The sequence below is a fragment of the Oreochromis niloticus genome, linkage group LG15 (assembly GCF_001858045.2).
Source record: "Oreochromis niloticus isolate F11D_XX linkage group LG15, O_niloticus_UMD_NMBU, whole genome shotgun sequence".
Lineage (NCBI taxonomy): Eukaryota > Metazoa > Chordata > Actinopteri > Cichliformes > Cichlidae > Oreochromis > Oreochromis niloticus.
In genome coordinates this window covers 25289772-25312510 of record NC_031980.2, presented here as the reverse complement: position 1 = coordinate 25312510, position 22739 = coordinate 25289772, and the positions used below count along the sequence as shown (strand labels likewise).

At 43.4% G+C, this 22739-nt stretch overlaps 1 protein-coding gene across 2 annotated transcripts; it reads left to right on the top strand.

The window, feature by feature from the left end:
- Window positions 1-11525: 11525 nt before the first annotated feature.
- Window positions 11526-18525, top strand: klf11a (Kruppel like factor 11a). 2 transcript variants are annotated; one of them, XM_019346180.2, is made up of 5 exons: window positions 11540-11672; window positions 13984-14067; window positions 15280-15505; window positions 15708-16512; window positions 16666-18525. In XM_019346180.2, the coding sequence occupies exons 3-5, from the start codon at window positions 15317-15319 to the stop codon at window positions 16959-16961; spliced, it is 1290 nt and encodes a 429-aa protein (XP_019201725.1). In that variant the 5' UTR covers window positions 11540-11672; window positions 13984-14067; window positions 15280-15316; the 3' UTR covers window positions 16962-18525. The 2 variants fall into 2 exon arrangements, with proteins under 2 accessions (XP_005452530.1, XP_019201725.1); XM_005452473.4 differs by lacking the exon at window positions 13984-14067 and having other exon boundaries at window positions 11526-11672.
- The last annotated feature ends 4214 nt before the right edge of the window (window positions 18526-22739 follow it).

Sequence of the window (22739 nt, the reverse complement as noted above, 5' to 3'; positions counted from 1 at the left end):
GGGACTGCTCTGTGTGACGAGGATGAACAGGAGTGCTGCACTGACTCAGAATGACCAGCAGGAGGTGACGTTCAATCACACTGCTGCCTGTTACAGGTAGCACAAACTGAAACTGCTCTGAGGTCAGTTACAGCAGCTGTGCCAAGCAGCTGGCCAGATGTTTGTGGAAAAGTTGAGCTCAGAGCTTCTTTTGGCTGCTGGATTTTGTGGCTGCTCCTTCCTCTTGGCGAGTTTGAGATCTGGCTTCAGAAGCTGGAAAACAGCTCGTGGTTGTAGTATGAAGGGTGGAGGCAGCTGTAGTTTAGAGGAGGAGCTAAGGACATATTTACCTCAGCTGACTTCCATCTGAGACAGGGTGACCTTTACTTCATGTACAGTCTGCGCCGTGTTAATTAAAATTATTGTGAACAGCTGTTTCTGCAGCTGGGCGGATAGCACTATGAACTACGACCCTTCAGCCTAACTGCTGACCAACCAAAGGTTAAAGGTGAAGCAGTGTTTAAGGCCTTACTCTGGTCTGTTACTCGTGTCAGTCCTGAGGAAGCGGAACTGCTCATCTCTGGTTTCCACCTGCAGAATAAGAAACTGTGGCCATCACGTGACCTTCTGTAATGTTTTCTTACTATAAACCTCTGAATTGTGCAGGTTTAGCTTATAACTGAGCAGAGCACTGAGGTGACAGCGCCTCCATCAGGTCAGACTGTGAACTACAGCCCCACCCTTTGACCACCTTGTGGCTGCTCCAGTACTAATATGCGTAGATGTCACACATTTGTAGTTTTCCAGCCACAGATGTGTGCACAGTCAGATTCCTTCAAACAAAGTGAAACAGTTGAAGCTCCCAAAATCAAGACCACAAATAGTTTTTAAACAAGATTTCAAGCATTTCTGTGAGCGTAGAATCTACCTGATCAGTGATGTAGAGCTGGCATGGACACTTTTATCAAAATTATAAATAAAGTTGTCCCCATCTGCAAATTTAGAGAAGCATGCCGAACCAATTCTTGGTTTTCTTCCCAGCTGTCCAGGTTCAGACCTGAAAAACTAAATCTGAGGGAGACTGGCTGATTTTTAGACGGCTCAGAAATCATTCAACTTCCTGAATTGGAACTCTGATTTGGCCTTTTGATCTTTCAAGAACTACTAAACACCTAAATGATCCTGAAAAATTCTGGAAAATAATAAAAATCTTCTTATTGGGACATAACTACCAATGAGATCTCAGTGTTGTTGTTAAAGACTCGTGCACTTTAACAAAAAAATGTGACATTTAAACTGCTTTAAGGAGCATTTTCTGTCTTCAGGATCTTTATTAGAATCTTTATATCCAGATTTAAAACAGCTTAATGAACAGGAGGCTCTCTGCAACTACTGAAACTGAATCTGTGGTCCAACCTTCAGCTTTTCTCCTCTAAATGTTTTTGATGTCCACAGGACCTGAAATCTACCTTTGTTCTCCCTTTGTTGAAAGGAGGTGATCCTTGAGATGTTAATAACTACAGGTCCATATCCAAATTGTGTGTTCTAGCTAAAGTTCTAGAAAAGCTTATTAGTGAACAATTGAAAGACTTTTTGGACATAAATTCAGTTCTTTCCGATTATCAGTTGGAATTCAGAAAACAACACAGCACAATAACTGCTGCTTCTTGCTCGGTGAACGACATTATTGATGCAATGGACTGCAAAAAATACTGTGCTGCTCTTTTTCTTGACTTGTCAAAGGCTTTTGATACAGTTGACCATGCTATTTTAGTAAACAGACTGAACAGTGTTGGTCTATCTGTAAATGCTGTAAGTTGGTAATCAAATTACTTGTCAACTAGAACACAGTGGCGTCCAAGCTGCTGGGTCTTCTTCCTCTTTTCTCTCAGTACCCAAAGGAGTTCCTCCTTCCTTTGTGAAAATTTGTCAAACACTGTATTCCATCTTTATGCAGATGACACATTATCTACTGCTTTACTAGTTATTCTCGAATGGCAAAGAGTTGTTAGCTACATTTCCTAAGATTAAAACCATTCAAAGGACTGAGTCTGAAATGGTCACCTCTTATAAATATATAGGTATCATTACAGATCAGAATTTGTCATTTAAAACTCGCACTGAAAGGCTCATGTCCAATTTAAAACTAAGTTACTTCTTTAGAAATCTTGTTTCTGCCTCCAAGTGAGAAAACACTTGATTTAAGCAACTTTTTTTTTTTTTACCTTTATTGGATTAGAATGATCTCCTTTTTATGAATGCACCTGCCCACTACCTAAAAGAGGTTGGATACTGTCTACCATTTTAATTTACATTTTATTACTAACTGTGAAAATATTGTACATCACTGTTGTCTGTATATTGCTGCTAAATGTCCATCTCTGTATATCTGCAGACTTTCCCATTGGTTGCTGTTTATCTATAAATCTCTCCTCGGGCTGGTTCCCTCTTATCTGTGTGTTTATATGTGTAAAAACCACAACCAATATAGTCCTCATTCTCACAACGTCATACAAATGATTTTTCCTTAAAATCAAAACAGAACAGGGGAAAAGAGACTTTTAAATACACTGCTCCTGTTTCTTGGAATTATCTACAGAAGGAACAAAATGGAGTTTAAGTCCATTTTAAAGGAGCGAGAGAATAACTCTTCTAGTCAGTGTGGCTGTTTTTAATGTCGCTCTTAATGATGTTTTTACATATTATAATTGTATTTATTTTTTACTTGTTATGTCTTGTAACTTTTGCTGCCATGATGGCCACTGGAAATGTTTTAAATCTCAATGAGACATTCACCTGGATAGATAAAGGATAATAAAGTGTGTGAAAAACTTCCCTCCTGTGCAGGCAGAGCCGAACAGTCATATTTCATGTAAACATTCATGACCGTTTGCTTTTCTTTATAAAACCTTTGAGTTTACATTTCGGCTGCAGAGTTCCTGCGTTTTATAGAGCTCTGATAAATGATGACCTCAGCAATTCTGTGATGATGTGCTGCAGCTGGTTTCTAAAACGATGTAAAGACATCCAAGTTAGAAGACGTCTGAGAAAACCTGAGTCAACTGTTTGACTTCAGGTGTGCTCGCTCCATCGAGTCGCTGCTGCTGTGGCCTCCCCTCTGCAGGTCATTTAAGTTAATCGGAAAACAAAAATAAAATGAAAGTAGAATCAAATACAATAAAGTAACAGCAGCGTCTCATGCTTCATTTTGCATTTCATTCGTTTTCACCAGTTGTTTGTCCACCTTCATTTACCACAGCTGCTGCTAGGGTAACATTACGGCATTGGGCGGCTGCCATGGTGATACTACAGAGAGCAGCCATCAGAGAAGCGCCCTTGTGCTGCATTCACTACAGTTGGTTGACACTGGCAGATGAACTCTGAGCTGTAAATGTTTTGTCGAATTTCTCTGTGTGCCATAAACAGCATCATACTGCATTCAAGGCCTGCTGGTTCATCTCAGCTTCAGTACCTTGTGAGCGGTACTTCCTGTATTGGTTGGCGCAGCAGATGATGTATAAAAATGCCTACAAGGAGCCAGGTCACCAGCTCCAAGCATCTGACAAAATAAAAGCTTTGTTTCTTTCTAAACACATGATCGTAACCATCGTGTATAAGACAGAGCTCGCTGCTGTGACATCACTTTTTGGTTTTTTCCAATCTTCAAAGTCTTTTTTGGTGCCATTTTGTTTCCAGAGCTCACCATATTTGGATGAGATGGCACAGCATCCATGTTATTAGTGAGATAATTAAAAAGTGCTCCAACAGCACCAACATAGCCCACAGGTTCAGTTCAGGGGCTCTAATTAGCTGAGGTATCTGCTAGCAGCTACCGGCGCCTGTGTTTTGTCATTCACCGGTTAGTCACAAAGGCCACACCCCTAATAATGCAAACTTTAAGCCTTAATACAATTTAAACAGGTTGTGATATTTGTATCTGACTTCTGATATGAACCCAAATAAACTGTTAAGACTCTCTGTTCTTCAGTGTGTAAAATTATGTCATCTGCATATAGTGACACCCTTCTTCTGGTTATTCCTCTCTTTTACTTCCTCTTATTCTGTAGCAAAAGTTTAAAACGGGTGTTATGAAGGGAGAAATTCTCTGTAGAGAACAAGCAATTTGTGTATCAGACTGTAAACATGTTTATTTCTGCTGTGAAGTTTTAACATGGGAGTGTATTGGGGACTGCAGGGTTGTTGTTGTTTCAGCCTCAGAAGTCTCAGGTTGTTTTTTTCTGGCTGCATTTAAAACCTTTGTTCGCTTACTCAAGTACTGACCTGCAGCGTGCCATCACCATCGCTGTAGATTCAGAGAAATGAGAAGTTGCACTAAACCAGTGTTTTAAATAACTGACTACTGCATTAATCTTGTAAATGGAGAGGCTTCAGGTCTGTCCTCTTAACCTCTAATAATGTTAAAATGATCCTCAGGAAACAGATCAGCTTTCTCGGCTCAGTCCTGTGTGCTGACGGTCAGCTTGTGTTTTTTCAGCTTTTAAAGAAAAACCTCCAAAAAAACCCACTTCCTGTTGAAAACTGTGAGTTCAGCACTCAGAGAGCCGACTTCGCTTGGACCTTAAACACATCAACTCCCCTGCCATCACAGCAGCGAACTAAACATGTGGAAGAAGTCCAGATATCACTCCACAGGTCCTGGAAAGAAACCCGGCTCTCTGCAAAGGATCACTGTCATCTGACCCCCATTTAAATAAACTTAGAAATTAAAAATCAGAGGACATGAAACTCTCAGAATGAGTTTCAACCTCAACTTTTAAGCCATTTTCACCTCATGAAATAATAATCTGTTCTCATGTCAGTAAAACTTTCTGATTTGGCCTTTCTGCTGTGTCTAGGTTTAGTGAATGTGAAATCCTGCACAGAAGAAGGAGGTTTGACTCTCAGTGGATAAAACTTGAGGAAGGATCGATTGATCAGTGATCGACAAACCAATAGATCAGACTGCAGGTCAGAATATACCCTCCATATTTCATTCATTTCCCCAAAAGTAGAATTATTATTTTTTAATCAGGAAAAGATTCCTCTCAAAACTACAAACATCTTTTTTTTTCTGAATTATAGATACTGATTTCCAATCAAAAATCAGTTGACCTTAAATGTCTCAGTGTGTCAGATTTAAATCAGAAGATTTTATTTAAAAACCACTGAATTCAAAGAAATTCAAAGAGATTTTTTCTTTTATTCTGGTGATCCAATGAAAAGAATAATTGCAGGGTTTATTTCAGTAAAGTGCAGATTTAAATTTTGTTCAGAAAAAAGGAAAATGTCTGTTTGCTGTAAAGAATTTAAATCAAATGAAATTAAAAACAAGAAAAAATTAATGTTTGTGTCGCATATTTTAAAAACATTGTTAAAAAAAAACTGAAATCAAAGAACAGATTCAGGTTTTTCTTCAGAGTCACAGATTTTGATCTTACTCTGCTGGATGCAGAGATTAAACCAAATCTTCATCACAAACTGTCGGAGAAAGAAAGAGAAGCTTGAAACATTTTTTTTTTGTAGCAGAAACTCACATTTTCAGAGCCCAAACTGAAAGTGACACAAGAACAAATACAAACACTCATATTCTGTGGAATGTTTTTACCTGTTTAATGTCCGTATTAAAACGTAGATAATTGAAATTTCTTCCTTAAAGCCTTAAAGGTTTGATTTATTTTTGATTTTAGTTTTAATTCCGACACAAAGAAAGAAAACCCGACCAGCAGCAGCTGCATGAAGACTAAAGACTAAAGCACGTCTGAGAGGAAAACAGGAAATAAAGTTTAATTTCAAACCTCAAACTGTAAAAACAGAATCAAAAGGGGTTGTTTTTGTCCGTCTGATTCCCTCGTTTCTGTCTTTATTCCTATTTTAATCACAGTTGGAGCTTCAAATATGAAAACATTAAAGCTCAGTTTAAAGTTCTGAGAATTAAACCCGGTTCCTGTGAGCGTTGTTGTGATAATGCGTCTGCAGTTTGAGTTCTGCTCTGCTGTTCCCTCCATCACACACCAGGACCATCCACCAGCTGTCATTAAAGTGGGCAAACAAGAAATGAGCGACACAGGAAATGTTTGTTTACACTGGCCTGGGATCAACTGACTCAGCTAAAGCAGACACTCCCATCATGCCTTTCCGCTCAACATCAGAGGAGGAAAAGAGTAAAAAAATAAAAACTGATGAACTGACCGTGAAAGACGAAGTGAAGAAGGTCAGGAGAAGGAAACAAAGTAAGAGAGGGAGGGAAGGAAAACGGGGGTCTCTGAAAGTCTGGCCCCCACTCTGAGCCTCCGTTTCCCCCTCCGCAGCACCACAGAAAAAGAAAACATTTGTGCAGTGTATGTGTTAAGGGCGTTTGGTGCGCCGCCCGCCTTGTACAGGATGAAGGATGGAGTTTGACCTACATTTGAGTGACCCCACCCACCCCGTCACCCCCTCCTTCCTCTCCCTCACACAAGTTTAATGGGGCTGGGTGTGTCGCTGGTCGATGAGGTCAGCTGATCTGACTGCACAGCTGAAACCTGCAGACAAGTTTCAGACTTCACTTTGTTTGTACTGCAAAACTATGGGCTCAAAATGTGGTCACAAATATTTTGTACTTGTATATCAGTTTTGTACTTGTAAATCAGGATTTGTATGTGTAAAAAGAATTTGTGTGTGCGTAAAAAAGATTTGTATGTGTAAAAAGAATTTGTGTGTGTGTAAAAAAGATTTGTATGTGTAAAAAGAATTTGTGTGTGCGTAAAAAAGATTTGTGTGTGGACAAAAAAACCCCTGCAAGTTACAAGTACGAATTTTGACCCTATTTTTCTTCCTTTCATCTGATTGGTCAATGTCATGTCAATCACAAATGTAACAATCCAATCAGAGAACAGATGGGTTTGGCTGTCGGAGGGGCACTTTTTTGAACTGCAGGTCCTTGAAGGGTAATACAGTTTGAAGCTGGAGGATCTCTATATAAATATCCGATAGCAGCTAGGTCCCCTAACTTTCAGCAGCTGTTGAAAGGATAAAGTTGTGGTATGTCAGTGGTTAGAAATACCATTATTACTTTAGGATTAGTTTAACACAAAGTCAGGGCTGACCCGGGACCATTGCTGTGAGTCACAGTGCGCAGCATAAAAGTCCTTTCACATCGGAGGCAGGATGTGCTGCTAATGCTAACTAAAAGCAAAGGATCCAGAATTTGTTGCGCTGGCTGCTGAGCTCTGTGGGTTTTTGCAGCAGCTCTACCTGTACTAGATGCACCTGCTCCTTGTCGTTTCTATCTCTGACTTTATGTCCTCTACAAGAGTTTCTGTTTTTTTTGCTAGTTCTTCAAATGTTGTCAATAAAAACATGTATGCTAATTCATAACGAAGAACGCTTTCCAAAACACTGCCCGCCCCCCCGCGGTCTGCAGCGCTGTTGAAAAGGCTGTGGAAGTCCCTGTATTAAACACGTAGACCTGTGACACAAAAATCACCAAACTCGGATGACCACAGACTGTTTTCCTTCGTGGTGATGAAGGAAAACGCTGGGTTGGCATGTAAAAGGGCATTTATTCCCTTCAAAGACCTGCAGTTCAAAAAAAGCGCCCCTCCGACAGCCAAACCCATCTGTTCTCTGATTGGATTGTTACATTTATGATTGACATGACATTGACCAATCAGATGAAAGGAAGAAAAATAGGGTCAAAATTCGTACTTGTAACTTGCAGGGTTTTTTTTGACTAAGTCCACACACAAATCTTTTTTACGCACACACAAATTCTTTTTACACATACAAATCTTTTTTATGCACACACAAATCTTTTTTACACATACAAATCTTTTTTGCACACACAAATCCTGATTTACAAGTACAAAATATTTATGACCACATTTTGAGCCCATACAAAACTATACTGAGGTAGTTCTGACCAATCAGAGCAGCCGCAGCCAGTCAGAGGAGGCCAGGTGTGTTAGAAAAGTAAAGAAACAACTTTTATCAGTTCACTTAGGCATTCAAAGTGTGAAAGAGACCACGTCAGCTGACGGCACGCCAACACTGGTCACACGACAGTCTGCAGGTCATGTGAAGTTCAGGACCTAAACTCAGGAATGGCTCAGAACTAACCTTAGAAATAAACTTGGAACCACTTTCTGCTGCAGACAGTCACCTTCAGCAGCATCCACCTGCTTTCAGCGGCTGAACACAAACCCTGCTAATGTTTTGTTGGTCTCAGTGTTGTAGTTTTAGTTTTTCATCAAAGCTCTTTAAACTCATCACTGTGTGAGTCGAGTGGATCTCCAGCCCTAAACTAAGTAACCTAACAGCACAAACAGCTGTCAGTGGTTAAATAAACCAGACGAACCTGCGGGTAACCTGCTGAGCAGAGTTTGTTTGGGTCAGGTTTGGTTAGAGGTCAGCTGATGTGCGAACACAAACAGTCTGACAAGCCTGAGTCGGGCAGTGGACGCTCATTAAAGACTTTAGCAGCATTGTCGTGGGGGCTGTAATTCCTAGAGGTCTGATTCTTGGAAGTCTGGGAGGAGGAATGACCTTTGACCTTGCAGTAATGTGCACCCCTGCTCCCGTGGAGCCAAGGATTTCTGCTTGCTGTTCACAAAGTGTAACCGGCATAGAAACTGAGTCTTTACTGTTCTTTATCTCACAACTGAATCAAAACTGTCTTTGTTTACATAAAAACATGCAAACTTTCTAACAATGAACAAAACTTTACAAATAAGAAAAACCCACATTAAAACAAACATCTGCACTTTTTTCTGATGCTTGTTTTGTGTGAGTTTTTGTGCATCACTCTGTCTCTTGTGTATTCGGAGTAAATTGTCCTCGTTCTGCAGAAACCTTTACTAATGTCACTTTCTGGATGTTTAAAAATGTCCCTCTGACCAGAAAACTCTCCTGAAGGTTCACATGTTCAGAGTTGCTTCTAGAAAAGATTTTATATGGATGGATGGATGGAGATTTTATATATTTAAAAAAAAACCTTTACTCTCTTCACAGGTATGTAAAAACAGAGTACTTTACATTTCTGTTGTAAGAACATTATACTTGTATTCATGTTACTCTTTATTGTTGCAGAAAAGTCTTATGTTTACAGGACATCACTTTAGAGATGAAATCCTAGAATTTTACTGCTCAGATGGTCTGTTAGTACAGTAACCTCACAGCATGCAGGTCATTAAAAATGACCAATGACATGGAGCATTTTTAATGTCAGTAAAAATACTTTAATGCACTCCAACAGCACAAACACGGTCCAGAGGTCCAACAGCAATTTTATGAAGAAGGAAATTACTTACAGAGACTAAACAGTTGGTGTATCAGGCTGTAAACATGTTTATTTCTGCTGTAAAGTTTTAACATAGGACTGACTCACTTTAGTGAATCATGGTAAAGTGAAAAAGTGTCCTTGAATACTTGAAAATCTCTGCATCTACCTCTGTACCTCCTCTCTCGAGTTTGGAGAGTTTTTAAATGTGAGGAGGTTTGAGGGTGCCGTCACCATGAAGACAGGTCCTCCTTTGTGTCTCTAGACTTAGGCGGGATGTTTGAGGCCCTGTAAAGCACTGAGGTTCAGGTGAGGTCCAGGTGAGTTTCCTGCTGCAGAGCTGGGACGTGGCTCAGTGAGCGCGCTCTGTGGTTTCTGCACTCTGACTTCATGCTGCAAACAGCTGAGCTCAGCCTCCTACTGCACAAGCCTGCGACTGTTTTCTGCCTGGAAACCGTTTTTTATGGACGGATCGCCCGCCTCTGTTTTTCTCCCCCCTCCTTCCCCCTTTTTTTACTTCACAACCTCGCTGAACTTGGAGATGAAAATGAACTCACATCACCCCGGCCTGCTGCCTCTGTCCCACTTTCATCTCTGCAGCTTCTCTAACATCCAGGATGTATTTGAGCCGCCACCGCCGACCTGAAGGTGCTGTGAGGCAGCAGGTGAAGCTGAAGGTGCGTCCTTGTCTGACTTAGACAGGATGTCATCACTTCCACCGCACGTGTCACAACGATGACGACTGTGGTGATGATGATGATGCGGCTGCTTAAAGGGTTAACCCGCAGCGACAACAAAAGAGGGAGGAAGAGGAGGCGGTGGGTGCTGCCTTTTAGCCCCGCCCTGAAATTCTTTATTGGAGAGGCTGTTTACAACCTCGCCGCATAGGAGTCCCCGGGTTCATCAGCCCTGCGGGGAGGGGGCAAGGAGGAGGAGGGCTCACGAGAGCGAGGAGAGAAATGTTACAGGAAGAAGACAATAAGAGACGATGGCGAGGCCTCCGGAGCCGCCGCTTTGTTTCTTTGTCTCGTTTCTGTGAATTTAACGTGCACATGTCTGAGGCTCTGTGTGCACGTGAGGAAGAGGAGGGAGAGGAAGAAGAAGACGAGATTGTGTAGTTTCAGCTCTGCAGTGAAGGCACACACACACACAGACACACAAAGTGTTTACATGTCCCTGCTGCAGCATGAAACAGTGAGCACATCACAGCCACACACCAGCTTCACTAAAGAAGGAAACCAGCTGATATCTGCCCACATCATCAGTATTTTTTCCACTTTTTAAGATTATGTTCACATGTATTTGTCATTTCAGACACTAAAGCTTCAACTTTTCCAAAGCTCAAATTTTAATTTTTTTTTTCTCCAGAAATACAATAAAATGCGCGTCTAATCCTTTCTGTATTGACAGCAACATGTCAGTGATGTCAAGCTGTTTGTCATGTCACCAGTAAAATTATTTTTTTTGTCTTAGCAGTGTGTCTCATTTCTGACATTAAATCATAAGAAAGCATTTTTAAAATGTATTTCTGTTTTACATGATCACAATTCAAAGAATATGTATGTATATACACAAATTAACTCCTAAAAGAAAACATGAAAGTAAATGTACCTGTGTTTGACAGAAAAGACCTCATTAAAAACCCTCCAAAATAAGATTCTGAGTTTTCAGTTAAATATAGAATATTGTAAATGCGCCATAATTGTTTTTATTTATGTATTTTAGGTAAATGAGTGTGAATAAACAGGTCTTTCTTAATGATACTGAATATTTAGAGAGGCTGAGACAGTCAACACGCTCCACACTCAGTGTATTTACTAACGTTTTACCAAGATTTTAACCGTAACCGTTTAAAAACATGCCGGTGACGCGGTGTTTCCGGTGTGGCCGTGTGTCTGCAGTATGTTTTTGGCGCTAGTTGGCCCATTTTCCCGGGTTTTCTCGGTTTTACCTGCTTTCACCTGTCCCTTTTTGTTCCTTTTTCACTCCATCTGCAGTTTACATGACTGTCGCGCGCGTCCCCGCGGTCCCGCCTCGCGCCTCCCAACCTTTCCCCCAGTTCGAGCGCGCCGCCGGGTTCACCGGGTTTACTCTGACACCGCTGACTCCGCGGCCACGCCCCCCGACAGCCACGCACCCCGCCGCGGGCCAATCGCGTGACGCTCACGTAGTGATCACGCACCGCCTCGCTCGTGATTGGCCGCGGCCCGCTACACCTTTGGCTGTGATTGGCTGCGTGTTACCACCCGCCAGACCGCTCTGAATTTCGTTTCTGTGTTTTTTGTTTTTTTTCCGGTGCTCTCAGCTGAAGCCAGTCTGCTGGCAGCGGCTCAGCGCTCCGACCGAAGCTCCAGCCGCTGTTCCCGGAGCTGCCGCTGACCCTTTCCGCTCCTCCGTCCGCTCTTCCTCCTCCTCAACTCAGCCTCGCTGCTGTCAGGTCAGTCGGCTCGTACTGACGGCTCGTTTCCGAAAACTTGGAATGTTAGAACTGCGCGATACTGCCCGGGGCTCCAGAACCTCCGGGTTCGGGGTCCGGGTTCGGTGCCCGGGGACGGAGCGGTTCTGCAGCCCCGGTTGGGTTGTTTCGGCTCGGCTGGGCTGGGCTGTGTTGGCGCTGTCTGCTGGTTTATCTGAGGTCACAGTGAACCCGGTGACTCCTGTGTGTGTGTGTGTGTGTGTGTGTGTGTGTGTGTGCGTGTGTGTGAGTGTGTGCGCGCGCGCGCGAGCAGTAACAACAGTTGCATCCCTGCAGTGCATCGCTCGCCGCTGCAGAAACTTTACAGATGTTTTCTTTGTTTTGGTACAGCTGCTGCTTTCGGTTTCGTGCCGTCGAATAATCAGCAGGACAGGATTGACTGATTTGATTGATTTTGATGCTTTCGGGCGGCTCTCAGCGTCGTTGTGTTTCAATTTGTTTCTTTGCTAAAGGTGACAGTGAAACCTGTAGTTTGAGTTTCACCTGGCGTGTTCTCACAGTTCTCTAACACAGATTAATTGATTAATCATATTTTACATTTTTTGGTACATTTTTTTTTTTTAGTCTAGGTTTGTTTTTGCAAGTGTGTTTCAGTCTCTTGTGTGCCAGTTTGTTGGTTTTCTTTGTTAAACATGACATTAATTTGATTATTTTGATGTTAATCATTCAAATTTTTCACTGCCTTTAATATTTTGGCTAAACAGTTAAATTGATTTTCATTCTGTTAATGTGACAGTAAATTAATTATTTTGACATTGATCAGATATTTAGTCAAACCAAAGATATTTTCTTTGGTTTGACTAAACAATTAATCCCTTAATTGAAAACCTGTTGAGCATTTTATTGTGTTGAACTGACACAATAAAATGTTAAAATCATTTCAGTTCATTTTCATTTGTATTCGGCTCTAATAGGAGACGCCTGCATCATTACTGCTGATTTAAAATAATCACGTTTTCATGAGTGCATGTTTTACCTGTTTAAACAGTGTAAAGCAAATATTTGCACCTGAAGCTGAAGTGTGAATTCTGGGTGTTTTTGCTCTAAAAACCAGTTAAAGTTATTTTCCATGAAATAAATCCTAATGTGGCGTCTCTGATTTTCCTGCAATATGACTGTGTGAATCAGATTCAGCCTCAGTTTCATCCCAGAAATCTGCACTGAACACAAAGAGACTGCAGAGGAAGAGAAACCTGACAACACACCAGGAATCATTCTGAGTCACGCAGAAAAAAAATCTCAGAATTAAAAACAGAAAGTGTGTCTGGATCAATAAATGCATCCCAAGCTTCTCAGTCAGGTGTGAGTGTGTCCGGGAACAGGTGTTATTACTCGTGCAGCTGAGCTCAGATGATTATTAGCACGTTAAAGGTGGCGAGCGGCGTTCATGTAGGAGTAAACCTCATTGTTTCTCTGTCAGTAGGTGTGGTGTGTTCTTGTGATCGTGGGAAATCAGAGCGCGGGGTCTGTGTGTTTGTGTGTTGAAACGGATTGTTTTGTCCAACGATACTTCCTGTCAGGAGCTTTCTCTCTCTCTCTCTCTCTCTCTCACACAGTGCGAGTTGGTTCATGTCAGTGTGGGAGGAGGAGGAGGAGGAGTGGGCGGGGCTTGTTCGTGGGTTTTTTTTGTTTTGTTTTGTTTTTTTTATCCCCCTCCTATTTTTGTTAGCACCTCCCGCCATCTATTCTGGGTGCAGTGAGGTTCCCCGTCAGGCAGAGGTTGGGTGTACCCACTGCATCCCCCCCCCACCCCCTCTCTCTGTTTACATCGTTATCTCTCACCCCTCACTACCCCTCCTCCCCCTCTTCCTCCCTTCCTGTACGTGCTGCTGAGCAGATGCCAGCCAAGCAGCCAGGAGCCCTTTGTCCCCGAGTCACCTCCCACCTACAGTTCTCGCCCCTTTAATTTATTTATTTATTTCCTGACGTGGTGGATGCGGCTCAGCCGGAGGCGGGAAAACTGTGACATCATTGGTAATTAGATGGGTGGTGTTCGGCTTTACCCTCGGAGTAAGAGGAAGAACAGAAAGAAAAAGAAGCTGGGCTGCGAGGCACATACTCAACAGTTTATAGGATAGTGAGCACAAATGGTGCGTTCAAGACATATGGGAGAAAGAAGACGGTCCACTGGCTGCTTCCTGTCGCCCTCAATTAGCTTCCAGAAGTTGCCGATGTAGCTAAAGCCCAACAGAAACTTCCATGAGACCAGAAGAAGCAGCTGGTTGTGGCTGAACTACCCTCTGCCCATGTCTCTACCCATGTCCCTCTTTAGGTTTCCAGAAGCTGTCCAGTCAGATGAAAGTGGGCTTTGATTGGAGCATGACTGATATAAGATAAAACTTTATTAATCCCTCAGGTGGGTTCCTCTGCGAAATTCGGGAAATTCGATATACCTGTGAAGCTGATATTTGCTATTTGCCATTATATCGTTATCAGAATGTATAACAGCCGAAAAATAAATTAAAGTAAGGAAGACACGGGAGAAACGCCCTTTCGTGTCCTATCGTGTCCACGATAGGACACTCTGCAACTTCGCTGTTGGCAACATATGTTTGGAAACACCCACCAAATCCAGTCTTTAAGTCTAATGTTATTAGCCGTTTTCGGGTCCAAACCTCGCTTCAGGTCCCAAAGTCAAATGAACACTGCGGCATAACTGAGAGTTAAAAACTGTTTAAATTATTTCATGTTTAATAAAATTATCAGTGTGGCTGCTTTACCAGGTGCTTTATAATTGCATTTAACATCCAGGCATCCATGAAAACAGGATTTATGAAGTTTAACAGAGTTCGAAGTTAGCAGGGAGTTAGCTCGCTAGTTTCCATCTTTAAAAGTTGCTGCAGATGAATAGTGGTAATAAAAACCCAGAGAGGCCAACAGTGATTACTGACCATTTTTGGGCCTTGTTCATATTAAATAGAACAAGATACAATGCGTTAAAATATGTTAAAAAGACAACAGCCTTAATAAAAACACAGTAGTTTGAACCCAGAAGCAGGGTTCATACGTCATCATTTAACAACCGGATAGCAACCAACTATTGATCCGAGCGGAGGTGGGCAGAGTGTAATCAAGTGATCCTTGACTTGTGATAATAAAATAAGGATTTCTTTTACTGCATCATCATAATATTGCTGCAGAGACTCATAAATAACAACAACAAATATCTGGGAAATTTGTTCATGTTTCCAATGTTTTAAATTTTGAATCAGGTTTAAACACACATTTGGGTCAGGCTCTAGCTTTTAGGGTAGGGTGTAGCTGAATGTGCCAAAAACTGTAATTCCTCTAACGTCCAGCAGAGGATCCAGCAGTGACTCAATTCCCAATAACGCTCAGTCCTGAAAGCAGCATTCAAAACAAAAAGTCGGGGACAGAGAGAGAGGGAAGACATGCGGCAAAGGGCCACGGGTTGAACTCAAACCCGGGCCACCAGCGCCATTTGGTCATAATTCTGCGCTTCTGAGCTGATTTTTGCTTTAAAATCACAGAAAATAATCCGATTAAAGTGATGAGAAACACTAAAGAGTCCTTTTAAAACTGACCTTTGATTCTCGACTGTCCTCAGGTCAGCCGTGTGGACAGACAGACAGACAGCAGCAGCCATGGAGCAGAAGTCGTATGTCGAGTACCACGACTTGGAGGCTGCCGAAGCACTCGTCAGCATGAGCTTCTGGGGTCAAAGGTCGCACAAGCCCCGCCCACTGACGCCCACCTCCGACTCCTGTGACTCTATCCAACTCCACTCAGAGGGCACAGATACACCGAAAGACCTGATCGCCCTCTCCTCGTTGGTAAGAACCAATAAAGTCAGAACGTTAGAAAACGTTAAATGCACACACGCATGACTAAATGACCTCATTAGACACATTGTTACCATATTTATAAAAATTTTCATTATTTAGTTAACTACTTTATTTAAATAAATTTTTCTTCTATGAATGAATTCGAAGCACATTTGGCATCCGTCTGACTGACACCTGTTTTCTCTCTCAGTGTATAACTCCGCCTCAAAGTCCAAGCTTTGCCGAGGCCTCTGCCACTCCCATCCTCACCATCGCCTCCAAACCGCACTTGCCCTCCCCCGCCCTTCACAGCGACCCCCATGCCGTCACTTCAGAGATCTCAGCACTTGCACCTCACTCAGAGTCGGCCTGTGTGGCTCCACCCAGCAGAGCAATGGCCACCAGTGTCATCCGCCACACCGCCGACAGCCTCAGCCTTCCTCTGCCCAACACCGAGCTGTCAGAAACTTCCACACAGCCTCCGCTGCCAATTCTGCAGACGCTTCCAGAGGAGAAGGACGACCCTCCCCCAACTCCCGACACCCCACCATCGCCTCCCGCCTCAGCTTCTCCGCCTCACTCGCTGTCTTCCTCACCGCTGCTCTGCCAGGTTTTCCCGGTGAACGGCCGAACGGGGATGATTTCCGCCTTCGTCCAGGCTCCAGTTCAGGTGCAGGGGCCGGGCGGGCCCAAGCCCATCCTTCCCCAGTCTCCCACTCCCAGCTTCGCCCAGCCGCTGCTGCTGGGCTCTGCCGTGCCGCAAGGGACTGTGATGTTTGTGGTGCCACAGCCACCCGTGCCCCAGCCGCAACCGGGCCCGCAGACCGTCATGACCTTGGGCAACACCAAGCTCCTCCCACTCGCCCCAGCTCCTGTTTACATGCCTTCAGGAGCGAACAGCGGCACCTCGCAGGCAGACTTCTCTCGCAGACGGGACTACGTGTGCACTTTCCCTGGGTGCAAAAAGACCTACTTCAAGAGTTCACACCTCAAGGCTCACCTGCGCACACACACAGGTATGAGTCACCTTAGGGGAAGGAGAACCACAGGCAGACAGTGAACTCACTGCAGATGCTTACCTGTCCTATAGACAGTGAACTAAACACAGACAGACACTCACCTGTCCTACAGACATGAGCTAACCACTCACTTCTCCTCTTGCTCCACAGGTGAGAAGCCGTTTAGCTGTCACTGGGAGGGCTGTGACAAGCGGTTCGCCCGCTCCGATGAGCTTTCCCGCCACCGCCGCACGCACACCGGTGAGAAGAAGTTTGTCTGCAGCGTGTGCGAACGGCGGTTCATGCGCAGCGACCATCTGACCAAACACGCCCGACGGCACATGACTACCAAGAGGGCGTCATCGTGGCCCGGCGAAACCCGAGACCTCAGCAAAGGCGCCCTGCCGAAGGGTCAGAACAGAGGCCCAGCACTTCCTGTTGGCGTGCTGGTTCCTGCCGCCAACTAACTAACAGACTAGTGTCACTCACAGGGCCATCTCAGGAGCCCCGGGGGGAGGGGCCAAACACCGACCAGACTCTTAAAGAGTGACTGTGACTGGTTGTTTCAATCAGCTCCGCCCACCACATCAGGACGATGTTTTGTACTCGGCTACGTTTACACGACCTCAGAACAGGGTCAGACACACCTGGACTCGTTTTACAGGGACCTGTCCTGCTCACTTCCTGCTCTGAAGGGTAGCTTAGCATGAATGCCAGTTCAAAATAAGCCTCAGTTATCTAAAACCCGCCTTCCATTCATGATCTCTCTAAAAAAGCCGCCATGGCTCAGATCACACTGGCTTCTCATTGGCCAGGGTCTGGAAGCCTGCTGAGGGGAGAACAGTAGATTTACTTCAGCTATATTAGTATATGGAAGTTCAGGAAACAGGCACCAGTGATCGAGGGCGTTTTGTCCTTAACCGACCAATCACCATGTGTTAGCAGAATGCTAACAGCTTCACTGTGAGAAAAACTGAAGAACCTTTATTACCAGGAAGTGATTGCTCTTCTATATAAGGAGATCTGTCACTAGCTGTTGTCAGCTTGTCACAGAAGTGGCAGGAAAAAAACCCCAAAACCCCGTTGGTCCCGTGATTGATGTTTCAGCACATGTATGACGCAGACAGGAGAGCAGAGCAGGTCCCTTCAGGAGTTTAAGGCCGTCCTTCGAGTGGAGGAGGCGCTCAGATGAATCCAGTTCTTTTCTATGTTCATGCTGCCGAGAGTCAAACGATCTGAGTGCCGCTGTTTTCCTGTTACTTTTGTTAACGTAGACATAGCCGTTGTCAGCAGAGGACGGCAAGCTTTCTCCACCATTCTCAGGACATTTTATTTCCACAATCCACAAACACACCGCCGCAGGAGGAGGAGGAGGACCTGAAGGCACCAGGCTGCTACTCACTCACAGACACCCACACAAAGCCGACGTTGCACTGGAATATTTTTGAATCTCACTTGTTTTTGTACTCTCTCTCTCTCTCTCACCCGCCGTGTACCATCACGGCTGCGTCTTTTTAGCAACTCGTTAGCGACCTGTTAGCGACTCGTGTGCACTCTTATTGTTTGCCAAAGCCTCAGTATCATGCTTCTTAGCCCACTTCTGTTCTGACTGTAAATACTGTAAATATCTTGATATCTATATGAGTGTTATGTGTAATCCGATCTACATTTATTCACAGTACGAGATATTAATATTTTAAGAGTCTGTGGACAGTATTCGTTACTGTGATACTACCTACTATCTTTGCTTTACACATTATTATTATTATTATTATTATTATTATTATTATTATTATCATTGTTAATATTATTATTATTATTATTTAATAAACATTTGTTGAGGAAAGTGCTGTTTTTGATAGCTTGATTTGGCCCATAGTGTAGCCAGTAAAAATACCTCATGTTATTAAATGTTATTCTTAATAATAACAGCTTATATTAAAATAATCCTTTTCTTTTTCTTTTGAACATTTGCCTGTACGCCACGGTGATGGTGAAGAAAAAGGCTTTTATAATAAAATGTTACCACGAGGCTGGCACCAGCTGGTTTTTTGCGTTTGTCTGCATTTATTGTTTCACTAAGAATTTCAACGGGTGGAAAAACTTTACTCTTTAATATATTTGTGATTTTTGACTAAAAGTCGGATTTTGAACTTGGCGTCTGTGTTTTAAGCAAAACTAAAACGCTGCAGTGAAGCACTGTGCTCCAGCCTGACTCATGTTACTGATCCAACTCCACAGTAAACATGCAGCACATTTTAAATCCACATGGATACACTGGGGGTATTTGGGGTTCAGTAACTTACTCAGGGACACTTCAGATGGATGCAGTAGTGGAGGAACAAACCTCTGACCTCAGAGTGATCAGCATCTTGCTCCAAATCTTGAGCCAGTATAAACACCGTGATATTTTTGGAGGGGAACACTCAGGTTGGGTGTAGCTTTTCAGTAAAGTCTCATACTGGATGTTTCTTCGCATGCAGGCGAGTGAGTGAATTCAGTGAATAATCAGCATCATTGACCTCAGTATAAACTGATGTCTGATTCGTTGGTGTGTAAACTCCACCACAAGTTGCACTGACCTGATAGGATAGGTGTGTAATCAGCATACTTCAGTCTGTTTTTCACCATGTTTAACATAATTCAGCAGCTGCGCATCCTGTACAGATCCAATATCTGATTTTAAAAGAAATGTATTTTATGTTCACATAAAACATTTAAATTTCCAGTTTAACATGTCACTTGCTCTGCAGTGCTTACCTTTGAAAATAATCTCTCATCTTCTTGATGCATTCTCAATCATCCAGGAAAGTAAATCTCCAAAAGTTGAATCTGTTCATCTGGACGTAGCGTTTTGTGGGAGAAACGTTTCGTCACTCATCCAAGTGACTTCTTCAGTCTCAGCTGACTGCAGGTTTCCCCAATCTTATAAACAGTACATTTGCATAATGACTGAAACCAGCCCACTGAAGGAACAATGGGCTGTGAGGTCAGTTCCTTAATCATAATTATGCAAATTCCCATGACCATTGATCAACAATCACTGACCAAAACCCACTGATCAAAGAACACTGATCAATGGCCATGAGTACCATTCACAGAGAGTTGGGGAATGGCTGCAATCACAGCATTGTAAGATGGCGAAAGATGTACCCTTAGGCCCCCTCCTCGATTCAGAGATGGTCTTTCCCTTTTCACGTAAATGGCCTCCTTGACTCCGCGCTCAAACCAGCGTTCTTCCCTGTCCAGGATGTGTACATCCTCATCGTTGAAAGAGTGTCCACTGGCCTGTAGGTGTAAATAAACTGCAGAGTCCTGGCCTGATGAGGTTGCTCTTCTGTGTTGTGCCATCCGCTTCGCTAGAGGTTGTTTGGTTTCCCCGATGTATAAATCCTGGCAATCCTCCTGGCACTTAACAGCGTACACTATGTTACTCTGTTTGTGTCGGGGGACCCGATCCTTGGGGTGGACCAGTTTTTGGCGCAGCGTATTTTGGGGTTTAAAAGCCACAGAGACCCGGTGTTTAGAAGAAATGCGTCTCAACTGTTCCGATACTCCTGACACATATGGGATCACTACAGGTTTTCGCCTGGGCAGCGGTTGCCCTTCTCTCCTGGATCGGCTGGAGCTTTCTTTAGGTGCCTTCCCAGCTTTGACAAAAGTCCAGCTGGGATAACCACATTTACTCAGGGCCTTCTTGATGTGCTGTTCTTCTGCCTCCCTGGCTGCTGTGTCAGTGGGGATGGTGTTCGCTCTGTGTTGTAGCGTCCTGATGACACCCAGTTTGTGCTCCAGTGGATGATGAGAGTCAAACCTTAGATACTGATCCGTATGTGTAGGTTTATGGTACACGTCAGCTTTTAGATGTCCCCCATTACTGATGGAAATCTCACAGTCTAAGAAGGCTAACCTGCCACTTTTCATATCCTCCCTGGTGAATTTGATGTGTCGGTCCACCGAGTTTTGACTCTCATCATCATCAAGAATGTGGGAGCGTGTGCTCCCGATGCAGGGGAAACGAATTCTGTCGGGGAGACCTACCGTGGCACTTGTGCAGGTGAAGCCAAAGGCAAGATATGTTGGCTTGGAAACATATTTGGCGACGCTTCATCTTCTGCTTTGCATTTGTGCGGGAGCCCTGTCAAAAACCTTGTCCATTATGCTAGTAGTGTCCAAGGGTTCTTTTTTCTTTTTTTTTATTCATACCGCCCCCTCAATGTCTCTTGACTGTAAATGACGAATAACTTCTGTGGATGTGGATCACAGTATTTTACTGCTGAATAATATTCCCCCTATGTGTTAAGGTTTGCATGGTTTTTGTTCAGGTTTAATGTTATGTTTACTTTTCTCCAGCGCCCACTGGACATTTGCCATAACTGAGCCAGATTAGGCTCATAAATATCTGCTCTCAGGGGTAATACTTGTGATTATATCATAATCGTTTGTATATTGTTTTATTGTCCTGTAGTACGTTTAATACCTCACACGACCACATGGCGTCACTGTTTTCCCGCCCACGGCCTCCACCAGACTCCACTGTTTTTCTTCTATTTTTACTCTTTTTTTTTACTTTGGCTCGAGCCGAATGTCGGTCAGTAAGACAAAGGGGCGGAAACCATTCCACACTGATGACACGCCCCCTCTCACGGGCCAAGGCATGACGTCGTACGCTCCCATTGGTCACACCCCCTCAGCCCCACGTGGTGATTGGGTGGCGGTTGTTACCTGGTGGTGTGGGCAGAGAGCGCGGAGCTCAGGTTGTGTAACTCTGCTGTCGTGGAGCAGAAACTTCATACACGGAGGAAACGAGACTGTGCGGCGGGAGAATTAACCTCATTTATCTCCACACAGCCCAATGAAGCCGCCATTTTGCCCATTGAAGGACTTAAACTCGGGAAAATAAAGAGGACAGGCTGTGATTTATTTATGAATGCCGCTGACTGAACACGGTGGGCGTTTAAAATGATCCAAAAAGACACAAAATAACAACAAAACATACGAGTTTCACTTGATATGTGTGACCGAGGCTCATTTTTTATGCATTCATGTGAATGTGTCAGAACAACAATCAGAAAAGTGAGCGTGAATGTTTGCATGTGAATGAAATGTTTCATTTGTAATGTGATATTGGATTGTGAGCATTAGCTAACCTTCACACAGAAGAACCTGTATTAGTTTAACAGTTTGTTATATATTAGCAGTAATCTTTATAAATGTCCACAGGGACTCTGGTTATGAGCCATCCACAGGCGTCTTACTGACAGCTACCATGTTTGAAGAAAAACACTCTTATTAACGATGTTGAGAAAAAGAACTACTCTACCCACAATCCTAAACTCAAAAAGTGATGTCTCTGATTGGTAGAGGGTGCATGGAAACGTTTAACAGCAAAGTCAAAAAGCGGGCACTGGAGTCAGGAACAAAACGCAGCACCAAATACAGTTCTTTACACACAACACAAAGTACACAAACTACACACTATATTCTGTTTTCACTGAAATCAAAAAACACAAACACTTTAACTACTCCTACTCTACTCATTCACGTTTCGCATTTTCCTGTTAAGTTTCATGTTCTCGTTTCATGTTCTAGTTGTCATTCTACGTTCACACTGCAGGCGAAAGTGCATCAAGTCCGACTTCTTTGACCCCATGCGACCCATATCTGGTCATGGTATGACAGTTTGAACAGCACAAGTCCGATATTTCCAAATCTGACCTAGGCCATTTTCGTATGTGGTACTGAATCCGATACATATCTGATGTCATGTCGCATTAAATCCGTCTTTTACGTAACTGACACAAGACAGATGCCAATTATCAGCGCCGGAGAAGACAAACAAGAAAGCATGGCGGCGGAAACTGGAGATGGAGCGAGTCAATTGACAGAAACTGAGGTTTTGGACTTGATTAGCATATGGGGAGAAATTGATAGACTGCTGCAACAACACCTACTGGCTCTGTAGCCGCCATTTTTACTTCTGTAAACAGAGCATGTTGTGTGTGACGTCTTCTTTTGCGCATTTGGGCCATTTTGAGGGCCGTGAACTGTTCACACTAGAGCGCGTTTGCTGTCACATTTTATTTGTAGTGTGAACAACTAGACAAAAAAAAATCGGATTTGATCAAAAAATCGGAATTGAGCATTAAGACCTGCAGTGTGAACGTAGCCTTAGTCGTTTATCTGCTCCCATTTAGTTTGTAGTTTAGTTTTGTCCCAGTACGTTTTGCCTTGTTTTCCGTTTG

Excerpts from the sequence above, each read along its gene's own strand:
- klf11a (XM_005452473.4), top strand. The coding sequence starts at position 15,317 with ATGGAGCAGAAGTCGTATGTCGAGTACCACGACTTGGAGGCTGCCGAA. Across the intron at positions 15,506-15,707 it reads TGATCGCCCTCTCCTCGTTG|TGTATAACTCCGCCTCAAAG; the intron begins GTAAGAACCAAT and ends TTTCTCTCTCAG. Across the intron at positions 16,513-16,665 it reads TCACCTGCGCACACACACAG|GTGAGAAGCCGTTTAGCTGT; the intron begins GTATGAGTCACC and ends CTTGCTCCACAG.